Source organism: Dipodomys ordii, unplaced genomic scaffold, assembly GCF_000151885.1.
Source record: "Dipodomys ordii isolate 6190 unplaced genomic scaffold, Dord_2.0 Scaffold131, whole genome shotgun sequence".
NCBI classification, from domain to species: Eukaryota; Metazoa; Chordata; class Mammalia; order Rodentia; family Heteromyidae; genus Dipodomys; species Dipodomys ordii.
In genome coordinates, this window is record NW_012267347.1 from 1,689,611 (window position 1) to 1,701,464 (window position 11,854).

The 11,854-nt window shown below is 44.0% G+C and overlaps 1 protein-coding gene across 1 annotated transcript in view; it reads right to left on the bottom strand.

Annotated features, from left to right (window-relative positions):
• LOC105996415 (sodium/potassium-transporting ATPase subunit alpha-4-like) overlaps positions 1-11,854 on the bottom strand; it is a 38,695-nt gene that overhangs the window by 3,289 nt on the left and 23,552 nt on the right. The window contains exons 12-19 of the mRNA XM_013030493.1: positions 11,332-11,504; positions 6,809-6,945; positions 6,319-6,469; positions 5,586-5,754; positions 4,078-4,232; positions 3,812-3,935; positions 781-791; positions 24-154 (exon numbers count right to left, since the gene is read on the bottom strand). Of these exons, the coding sequence (XP_012885947.1) occupies positions 24-154; positions 781-791; positions 3,812-3,935; positions 4,078-4,232; positions 5,586-5,754; positions 6,319-6,469; positions 6,809-6,945; positions 11,332-11,504 (1,051 nt within the window). The remainder of the gene's footprint in view (positions 1-23; positions 155-780; positions 792-3,811; positions 3,936-4,077; positions 4,233-5,585; positions 5,755-6,318; positions 6,470-6,808; positions 6,946-11,331; positions 11,505-11,854) is intronic.

An 11,854-nucleotide genomic window follows, 5' to 3' on the forward strand; every position in this document is an offset into this window, starting at 1 on the left:
ATGGGAAAGTGTTGGGTCCTCACTTCATGCCCTGCTGGAAGACTGAGTTGCGGCGAGTCTTGCAGATGATGAGGTCAGCCCACTGCACCACCACAATGCTGACAAAGAAGGCCGTGTGGCACGTGAACTCCACCACCTTCCGCTGCTCATAGGTCTGGGGAGGGCGGGCAGAGAGAGGCAGCGCAGTGGTCAGGGGGGTTTAGAAACACCCAGAGGCTTCTGGCCTGTTCTGCTTTCCAGGATCAGGAGGCTTGTTGGATCCTTCCTCTTTCTCTGCACTCACACTGCACTCACCACATATCTCAGCACTTCCTGGATTGTGCTATGATTTATCTGTGTGTTTTCCTTCCCTGAAAGTTCCTCAAGAGCCCTGATCTGATCTTATTTATCTTTGTGTCCTCTCACCAGGCTTAGTTCAGAGAATGGCATGTAGTAGCGTGGCTCAAAAGATATTTACTAACTTAGTAAGAAGTGTGATATAGAAGAAGCAGAATCAGAGGTCTTAGGTTAGAGAGGAAGGTAGGACCAGAGGGCAGTACGACCCCAAGCAAAAAGGAATACCCCCAAAGAGTGGTCAGGCATCCTAGCTCATGCTTGTAATCCCAGCTACGTAGGAAATGGATATCAGGAGGAGCTCAGCTTAAGGCTAACCCAGGCAAAAAGCTAGCAAGACCTCCCCCATCTCAAGCAAGAAGCTTAAGTTTATGGTCCCACCTATGTGGAAGGCACAAGTGGGAGGATCATGGTCCAGGTGAGCCTGGAAAAAATATGAGACCTTACCTTAAAAATAACTAGAATTAAAATGGTTGGAGATGTGGCCTAAGTGACAGAAAGTAAGTTCAGGACTAGAGTTCAAACCCCAGTATATGAGAAGGTGCGGGGGGAGGGGGGAATGAGGGAGGAAGAGACAGAGGGGGGTAGGGAGAGAGGGAGGGAGAGAGAGAGAGAGAGAGGGAGGGAGGGAGGGAGAGAGGTATATTTACTCATGTATTCCATGGGTTTTGTCATTTGCATTTTGCATATAAGGAACTTAGATCTAGTGGGAGAGACAAATATGCTAACTATGGCAGTATTCAAGATAAGTTATACAAGAGGACTGTAGGGCTGGGAAGGTGGCTCAGTGGTAGAGTGCTTGCCTTGCATGCATGAGGCGCTGGGTTCAATTCCTCAGCACCACATAAACAGTAAAAGCTGGAAGTGGTGCTGTGGCTCAAGTGGTAGAGCATTAGCTTTGAGCTGAAGAGCTGAAGGACAGTGCAGGCCCAGAGTTCAAGCCCCACGACTGATCACAAAAAAAAGGACTATAGAAACAGAAGTACATCAAAATTAGACTGAAAAATTACTTAAAAAATGAATATTGCTGATTTGTTCTGAAAATAATCATTAATTTTTTGTTGTTGTTGTTGGTCATGGGCCTTGAACTCTGGACCTGGGCACTGTCCCTCAGCTCTTCAGCTCAAGGCTAGCATTCTACCACTTGAGCCAGAGTGCCACTTCCAGTTTTCTGAGTAGTTTATTGGAGATAAGAGTCTCATGGACTTTCTTGCCTGGGCTGGCTTTGAACCACCATCCTCAGATCTCAGCCTCCTGAATAGGTAGAATTACAGGCGTGAGCCACTGGTGCCTGGCCTGAAAGTAATTATTATTATTTTTATTGTGAAAATACTGTACAGAGGAGTTACAATTACATGGGCAAGATAATGAGTATATTTCTTATCAAGCATTGTAGCCTCCTCGTTTGTTTCCCCTTCCCATCCCATCCTCCCCCTGCCCTGAAAATAATTATGAAAAAATATTTTGGCAATGAATTCTGAAAAAAAAATCACTTTCTAGTCGGGAGTTGGTGGATCACACCTGCAATCCTACCTATACAGGAGGCTATTTGAGGATTGTGATTCAGAGCTAGCTGAGGCAGAAAAGTCCATGAGGCTCTTATCTCCAATTAACCACCAATAAGCCAGAAGTGGAGGTATGGGTCAGGTGGTAGAGCATCAGCTCTCACTTGGAAAAGCCAAGTGAGAAAAAGATTGGAGAAAAAAAAACATGTTAAAGAACACTTTGTTTATAAATAACTCAGAGCAAACAAGAAATTCAAAAATATATGACTGTACAGTGTTGATATACTACACTTCGAGTTATACTTTGAGAGAAATATAAGGTCTTAAATGATCAGAAAACAAAGCTGAAAACTGTTGTGTTAAGTATGGAATTTAGGTGTTTGACCAGCCACCATGTTTTCAAGCATCAGATCACAGTGTCACATCATCCACTTACAGCTAGCTACCACTACCTGAGCCACCTCTGGTCATTTCTTCAGACTCACTGTCACTAAGTTAGATTTAAATATCTATGTTGATGATCCTTTGAATACTATGTCCCATAGTTTCTTCTCTCCATCATCTCTAACATATTGTCCTCCACTCCCCAACTGGGCTGCTTGTACCTGTGTTTAAACTTTAGTCATTATCCTTTGTAATGCCTATGATTTCTCTGTAATTACATTTCTCTGCAATTTCAACTTTCTGACTGTATCTTTCTATCCTACTCTCTCTGGTATCTCAATTCTCCATTCTAGCTCTTCTTGGATTTCTTTGGACTTACAATATGCTGATCTGATAGAGTTTGCTTCCTTGTTTTGAGGTACTAAGGGTTGAACCCATAAACTTGAGCATGCTAGGCAAGCATTCTATAACTTGGGTTAAGCCTTTAGCCCAATATGCTTTATATACATATACATATGTGTATATATGTAATATATATGTAGTGATGCAGATGTGTATGTGTATACATATGTGTACATATGGTTATATTTGTTTTAATGTACATATATGTAGGGTTATACCACTAATCAGAAATAAGCTCCATAAGAACAATAACTTGGTCAATTTTGTTTACTTTTTTTTTGGGGGGGGTCCGGTCGTGGGGCCTGAACTCTGGGCCTGGGCGCTGTCCCTCAGCTCTTCAGCTCAAGGCTAGCGCTCTACCACTTGAGCCACAGCGCCACTTCCGGCTTTTTTTCTTTTTGCTTATGTGGTGCTGAGGAATCGAACCCAGGGCCTCAGGCTTGCAAGGCAAGCGCTCTACCACTGAGCCACCTTCCCAGCCCCAGAGTAAGTTTATTTGACAGTGAAAGGTAAGCCATGGAAGAAAAGCAACAAAACTTCATTCAGAGAGGGGTCCAAAGAAGAATCCCTGATGATGTCTTTGATCTCGAGTCTCTCCCTTGTCCATCTCTCATTATCCTTTCTGAAACACTCTAATGTACTTGGCAATTCAATAACAAAGACCTTTTATGGTTTTCAAATGCTTTTTAAGTCTGGCCTCAATATTAATGCTACTATGTCTACTGACTAGTTTTCCTCCACTTCCTTGTCAAGACTAAGAGTACCAAAAAGTTGGTTTATTGAATCTTCTTTAACTATGCCACATGAACGTCCCTGTGTATTGGTCAGCGAACAGCCGACTGTCTACTTAGTAGCTGAATCCCTATCCTTTCAACACCGAATTGAAGTCCCATTTCCCCAATTATAGCTTTCTGATAATCCTCGTGATTGGTGTGCTGTGTGTGCTGTGCTTCCTGTTGTGTGTGAGGCCAGTACTTCTTCCTTGGCATCTGGAAAGATGCTATCATTTTGCATATATTTGTTCCTTTTCTATTGTACTTTAAGTTAAGGGCAGATGAGAGGTCTAACATAGGGTCTAACATAGTTTGTTGTTGAGAAAGAACCTCCCTGACTTCAAAACAGAGATTCTTCAAATGGCCAGGGTGTCTACTTCCCTCTCCCCTCACCCTTCACTCTTCTAGGCTCACCAATCTGTCCATAGGCCATGCCAATGAGACGGTGGTTTACCAGGTTATCAACCTTTGGGTTTCGTGGACGCCTCTTCATGATGTCACTTTCAGCTGACTCATAAGCCAAAGAGATGGCAGGGACCTGGAAGATGAAAGGTGACAATGGTAAGGTCACAACGTGAAGAGAGAAACTCAGAAGTTGCACTAGTTCTGCTCCCTTTCTGTTTGCTTGCGCCTCATCTATGGTACATGAGTTCCAGTGCAGGACCCAGTCTGGTGCTCACCATGTCAGTGCCCAGGTCAATGCAGAGGATGCTTATGGTCCCCAGGGGCAGGGGGATGCTGAAGATGATGAACAGCAGGAAGGGAGTGATCTCGGGGATATTGCTGGTCAGGGTGTACGCTATGGACTTCTTCAGATTGTCAAAGATGAGACGACCTGGGGAGGATGGTCAACCTTCTGAGAGAAGCATCAAGAGGACCCACCTCCCACAGATTACTTCCTGAACAGAAAACCCATTACCAAGAAGCATCCATGAAAATGCTGGGTCTAGTTTTCTTCCTCAATTGTATATCTATTAAGTAGAGCCCTAATTGATGACTATGTTCTGACCGTGTACTCTTTGTTCCCAGTTCAACATAGCTAATGTTATCTGATCTCTGAAAATTAAGCAGTGTTGGGATGTTAATCCTGAGATGTCTGAGAATGTCAAGATTAAACCCTTTATAAGATTAAGGCTCAAGTGAAAAGAGCTTGGGCCTGGGACAAGCTTGGGTTTGAATCTCATTTTCTGACCTAACCAACTTGTGACCTTGGGTACCTCTTAGCTCTTCCAGCATCATTGCTTCTGCCTTGCGAGACAGCTGAGCCCTTCCCTGGCTACCCTTTCTAAGACTGCAATCCCTCTCTGCATTCTCTCCTTAATTTTTTCCATTCTTCTTAATATACTATAACATTTGCTGCTTTTATTGTCTGTTTTTCCCCCTAGAAATTAAGTTACATGAGGGTATGTGCTGGGTTTGTTCCATACACTTAGAATAGTGCATTACACATTGTCATCTCTCAAAAGTAATTATATTAAATGGATATAAAAAATAAGCAAAGTGTTGGGATCATTCTAGGAACCATTATTTACATGCAGATAGTCATGTTTTAGTGAAAATAGCTCCAAGCAGAAAGATGGAGTCTGGAATTCAGCATTTTGGGATCCTCTTGTCATCAATGGACATCCTCTTCAGAATTTTTTTTGGAGAAAAAGAATGCTTAACGGGGAAGTGGCGCTGTGGCTCAAGTGGTAAAGCGCTAGCCTTGAGCTGAAGAGCTGAGGGACAGCGCCCAGGCCCAGAGTTCAAGCCCCACGACCGACAAAAAAAAAAAAAAAAAAAAGAATGCTTAACGGTGCTTATGTAATTAATTCGTAGTCTTCAATGATCTTGACTGGTTCCTGTCATTCAGGGAACAGGTTCCTAGGGGGCCTTTTTGAAGACTATATGACATGGAATTTCCCCAGGACTATGGCTGTAGGAACTTGCTGTATACACACTTGAATACCAGTGAGAGTACACAGAAAGTACTATGATAAGACAGACTCCTAGTCTCCCTGAAAAATCTTGTCTTCCCTCTAATCTCATCTATAGCTGGATCTAATTTGCAATTTTTTATAATGATTTTTTTTGCAGTCCATACAGGTTGTGGTGGTTGGATGATGGAAAAAGAAGGTGAAGGTGATTTATGCCAAGTCCTGCCTTAATCTAAGGGTCACGTCCCAACCCTGGCACCTAGCTTCCTTACCCTCTTCCACGCCCGTGACGATGGAGGCAAAGTTGTCATCCAGCAGGATCATGTCAGCCGCCTGCTTAGAGACGTCAGAGCCAGAGATGCCCATGGCAATGCCAATGTCCGCCTTCTTCAGGGCAGGGGAGTCGTTCACCCCATCACCCGTCACGGCCACAATGGCTCCCTGGTAAAGTCAGACAGGAGTGAACAACTACTGTGGTAGAATCAGGATCAGTTTGATTTCAACATCTCATTTTTTTAAGGTGCTAGAACAGTTTATTAGCAGAGGAATAGGACAGAGAAAGAGTACGCCATGTGGAAGACAGGTGTTTACCTCAGGTCTGCCATCTTGGGCCACCTTCCTGTTACAGAACTTGGCCTTGGGTTAAATATTGAAAATTGGATGGCATTCTGATTGGCAGGTCTTTTTTCCATTTTCTGTAGGGTTGAGTGATCCCAGTCTTTATTTATTTAGTCTTTTGTCCTTTTTTACTTCTTTCTTTTGTAACCACCTGCCCCCACTTTGCGTCATCTTGCTTCTTGATGCAACGATGTTTGATTCAGAGCTCTCAACCCTTCCTTTTCCTGCTCCCCACAAGGTATCTAAGCCCTCAGGACGTCTCTACACTGAAGCCCTCATGCAGTTCAAGATGTGATGCTCTCTAATACCTCCCCTCTGCTTGGTTGAATGCTGGGCTCTGCTATAAGATTTCTACTAGGGTTCCCAGGGCTCCTTGGTCTGCCTTACCTGCCTCTGACACCCTTCCACAATGATGAGCTTCTGCTGAGGGGAAGTACGAGCAAATACAATCTCTTTATAATTTTTGAGGATGTGGTCCAGTTGCTCTGAGTTCATTCTCTTCAGATCTGAGCCATGCACCACGATGGCTTTAATATCCCTGTGGGGAAAAAGAATGTCAAAAGGCTACATCTGAATGTGGAGAACTCACATTAGCCTACTAAGTTCTTTTTTCTTTCCAACCCTGTCTCTTCTCTATATGCAGTCCCCAAATCGACTCATTACATCTCCTCTTCCCTTGCCAATCACTCCTCTCTTTCCTAAAAATCCATTGACTTATTACTTTGCTATTTCCTTATTATGTTTTACTCTGTCCTGTATAATCCCCCACAATCCTACCAATTGAAAGGGACTTTAAGAATTTTGGTAAGTGATGTCTGGGTTGGGCATCTGAGGAGGGAGAAGAAAATGGCAGATCAGAGTTCTTTAGGGATCTCACCTAGTGTCTACCTGGCTGACAGGAATATAAAGCCGGGCAGCAATGTCCTCTGCTGTCTCATTGTCTTCTGAGATGATACCCACATTCTTGGCAATGGCTTTAGCTGTAATGGGATGATCTCCGGTTACCATGATCACCTGAGTTGTGGAGGCAAAGAAAGAGAAGAGTTTCTTCAGAGACGTTCTGAATCCTTTGTCTTTCTCTTGTAGGAATAACTCACTACTTTCACTCAACAAAGGTTTTAATAGATCATTTACAAGAACACATTATATAGACCAAAAGCTTTTCTATTGTGGCTTCAATGCTTGGGAGGGAATCAGGACCCCAAGATGATTTGATTTTAGATTGTCCAGGAACATTTCAGAGATTTGAGTCTGATACAATATTTAGAACTTTACTTAATTATTTCAGTAGCTATGCTGCAACCTTGAGCAACAACACAGAAACCCCTACACATAGAACAAGTGGTAATGAAGGGTGACTGGAATACTCCATCTGCCTAGCAAAATTTCACCCGAGCCCAGTGCATTCCAATCTTTACTCTAGCCCTTTTCATCCCATTCCCTTGCCATGACCCTCTGTTTCAAGTTATGTTTGGCTTTCTGATGCCTGGTCCCATTGTATTCCTCCCCAAAGAAGGTACTCATGCTCTGTGCTCTCATGGCATTCTGTTCTTTATGTTAACATTTCTCACTTCTCTGTGTGATGATCACTTATTTTTCTCTCCCTCCATTGGACTGAGAGCTCTGCAAGGTGAAATGTGAGATGCTTGTTAATCATCTTGATCTACACAATGCTCAGCATAGAGGAATCCACCAACAAATAACCATCAGATGAGGGAAGGAAGGAACGGAATGGTGGTTACTTGGGAAGCTCTAACTCAAGGTTTTGGAGTGCCCTTTAGCCATACAACTTTTTAAGCTCTGATGGGAGGGAGAAGAAAACCATCTGACAGTGACAAAATGGTCCACTGCTTCCAGAAATGGAGATCCTTCAGAGGCTAGTCAGTTTGTTTTCTAAGTATAGAAATAAGCACTGAAGTTTCCCCAGAAGCACCTACTATCGGGTTTCATGAGCTCTCATCTTTTCACACTGGCTCCCCTGTTTGGTTGGAAGGAGACAGCAAAGTGCTAACTAGGCTGTGATTACCAGACTCAGTAAAACTGCACTATTCCCTACAACCTCTGATGTTGAATGTTCTGTCTGAGCTATGAGGCACTGGATCCTCCTGAGCTTGGCCTGTGGGGCAAAGATCAGATCAGGGAGGGAACTATAAGAAAACCATCTTCCAGATGTGGTGGACCTTAAGCCCTTAGTGATGCCATTCATGCTGAAAGCTTCCCAAAGTGACATAAGACCTGTTAGACAAGGCATGCTGCTCGGCCATCAAATGGACTACCTCCATACCATACCAGATAAATAAAAACACAAAGGTAACCACTCTAAGAGTGAGCTCGTGAGACCTGAATTCCAATTTTTTGAAGCATTGAGATAAATCTATTCATACAACGGATATGCAGTTCTACAAAGAATGATTCCCTCTGAGGTGAAGAGTGTCTAGCAGTTTCTGAAAGAATTGGAGTATTTCCAACTTCTTGGTGTTGGCTCTATCTCTAAAAGTTCCATACAGTCAGTCTTGCAAGCCACTCTTATTCCCTTATGCCATCTTCCCCTCCTTGACATCAGAGCCCTCCGAGAGAAACTTTAGCATTGATAATGAAACTGTAGGCTCTCAGGACACCATCCAAAGGCTGGCTATAGTTCTTAGAGAGAGTCAAAGTTTCTTACTAATACTGAAATTCCTTGTTCACTGGCAAGTATAATGGGAATATTTTCAGGTTTTAAAAACCCACATTTAGCCGGGCACTGGTGGCTCACTGTTGTAATCCTAGCTACTTAGGAGGCTGAGATATAAGGTTCAAAGCCAGACCTGGAAGGAAAGCCCAGGAGACTCGTATCTCCAATTAACCACCAGAAAACTGGAAGTGGCACTGTGGCTCAAGTGGTAGAGCACTTGTCTTGAGCTGAAGAGCTGAGGGACAGTGCCTGGCCCAGAGTTCAAGCCCTAAGACTGACAAAAAATAAAAATAAATCACATTTATCCCAAAGTTATGAGCACGTGGCTATCTGGGAAACTTTCGTTCTCTCTCATTTCCTTGTAAAAATGTTACTGCAATGAGACCATTATAGGGCTGGGACTCAGTGGTAGAGCACTTGCCTTGCATGCCTGAGGCCCTGGGTTTGATTCCTCAGCACCACATAAAAAAGAAAAAAGCCGGAAGTGGCTCTGTGGCTCAAGTGGTAGAGTGCTAGTCTTGAACTAAAGAGCTGAGGGACAGTGCCCAGGCCCAGAGTTCAGGCCCCACGACCGGACCCCCCCCCAAAAAAAAGAGACCATTATACTTTCTTTTGGTGTGAGTTCTGGGTCTTGGGGCTTAAACTCAGGGCCTCTTGGCTTTCTTGTTCATGGCAGATACTCTACCACTTAAGCCATACCTTCAGTCCATATACTACCTCTTTGAATCAGCAGTCTGTAACTAACATTCATCAGTCTTGCAACAACACCATGTCAGAGTTGATCCCTGGAAAGGTCTATCCTACACAACAAGCTTATATGTATCCATTATATTTTAGCTTCCCTGAAGGGATGGCACTATTTGTATGTCTTGTATTTCCCCACAGGGGAGAGAGAATGAGCCACAATTCTTCGCTGAGTCTACCAATTTCCTATCAGTTTAGAGTCCAGAAGAAGGTAAGAAATTGTAGTGAGAGGCCTAAGCTGGGGACCAGAATAAGCACTGGCCAGAAAGCCCCATGGCCTCCTACACTGGCCGCCAGCTAACAGCCAGTCCTGAGTCCTCCCAGTCTGTTATGAGCTGGCCGGCTCCTCCTCTGGCTGCAACAACCTCCTAATCTGTCAGGCATCCTGGCTAAAATCACAACTTTTACCTCAATCTAATAATCTTCCTTAAAACTAAAAAAAATTCAACAAATATCTTCTTCTACAATATGATATGGTAGTTTATAGACCTGTGGAGACGTCAAGATGACTTGGTTATTCTACGAGGATGTGCTATGATAATGCCATCACTGAAGTTTTGTATGGTAGCCGTTAGACAGTTTACACACAATAATTTCCTGCATCCTTTCTTGGTTCATTCCTGGGTCCCAATTCTAGTGTCTAGTCCTTGAATGAAGCATGGCCCAAGATGATCCATAGGCAAAATTCCAGCAGGCATAGGTCAGATCTATAATGAGGTCATCCCCAACAGAGAGCACCCTCTCTTTTCTTTTTTTCTTTTTCTTTTTTGTCGGTCGTGGGGCTTGAACTCTGGGCTTGGGCGCTGTCCCTCAGCTCTTCAGCTCAAGGCAAGCACTCTACCACTTGAGCTACAGTGCCACTTCCGGTTTTCTGGTGGTTTATTGGAGATAGGAGTCTCATGGACTTTCCTGCCTGGGCTGGCTTTGAACCGTTATCCTCAGATCTCAGCCTCCTGAGTAGCTAGGATTACAGGCGTGAGCCACCAGCGCCTGGCCACCCTCTCTTCCTTAGATGCCTTGATCCCCTCTACTCAATGTCCTCCCAAGCCTGGGAACCAGAATATTCAGGGAACCCAAAATACAAACAAGGAAAGTGTCAATATCTAATCTGTCAGGATGTGAGTCTTTGGCCTGCAAATATGGGATATACGACATCTCAGAGGAATTCCACTGCTTTTTTTCACCTCTGGGTTTGTTCTGTTCTCTTGGACAAATTCCCCCTACTTTGTATCTTTTACTACAGGATCAGGGTTTATAACAGTTAGGAGTTTGTTTAAAATGTGCAACCTCCAGGACCTCTAGAACTATGAACTCAGAATACGTATTAAAAGAAACCCCCCAAAATTCACATCCAGAAAAATTTGAGGAGCTTTATACTGGATACTGGATGCTTGTCTGCCCACTGGAGTTTCCAGGAATGTTTTGGAAATACAGGTGTTTTGACTCTATTCTGGGAGTTTTAGATTCATGGGTCTGGGGTATGTCTTCGACTTCAGTTTTCTTCAGCTTCTTTTGTTAGCATATTGGTTATACGAGGAGGACTTCATTATGACATTTGCGCTTGTTTACCCAATGCTCTTTCACCAGTCTCATCCTCTCCATGCCTCTCCCTTTTCCCCTTCCGAAAAGTTTGTGCAGGGTTCGTTGTTCCATGTTGATACATGCAAACCATCTACTTTGACTATATTCATTTCCAGTCACCCTTCATGTTAGCCCAACCCTCCCCTCCTGCTAGCACCCACCTCAACACCAGAGCCTGTTTCTCTTTTCCTGTGAACATTAAGTTTTTCCAATCTTCCTTGTTTTTTTAGCATTCAGTGCAAACTCCAGAAGAGACTCGTTACCAGGTAGTTCTGAACACTAAGTCATCAGCTCAATAAGGCAGAAATAAATTAAGCTTAGATTATTAAGCACCTACCTTGTGCCTGGCTTTCTATCTCACTCCTCCAACCTCTAACAAGGGAGGGACTTAAGGGAGATACCTTAATCCCCGCACAGCGACACTTGTCTACAGCTTCCGGCACAGCAGTGCGAGGAGGATCAATCATGGATATGAGGCCCACGAAACACAGCTCTGTCATGGGAAAGTTAATTTCAACGGTATCAAATTGGAATCCCTCAGGGAAGCTGCTAGGCAGATTTAAGAAGCAGAACCCTGGAGAAAGATAGGAGAAGAGAGCAACAATCATTCATTACTGTGTCCCTACCTATCTTACCCCAACATACCAAACTGTTCACCCCTTATATGAACATCTTGGTGCCATTCTTTCTAAAGGTACCCCCTCCCTGTGCTAGGCAATGATGGCTCATGCCTGTAATCCCTAACCACCCAGGAGGCTGAGACTCTTTTTTTTGGGTCCTGTCGTGGGGCCTGAGCTCTGGGCCTGGGCACTGTCCCTCAGCTCTTCAGCTCAAGGCTAGCGCTCTACCACTTGAGCCACAGCACCACTTCCGGCTTTTTTCTTTTTGCTTATGTGGTGCTGAGGAATCGAACCCAGGGCCTCA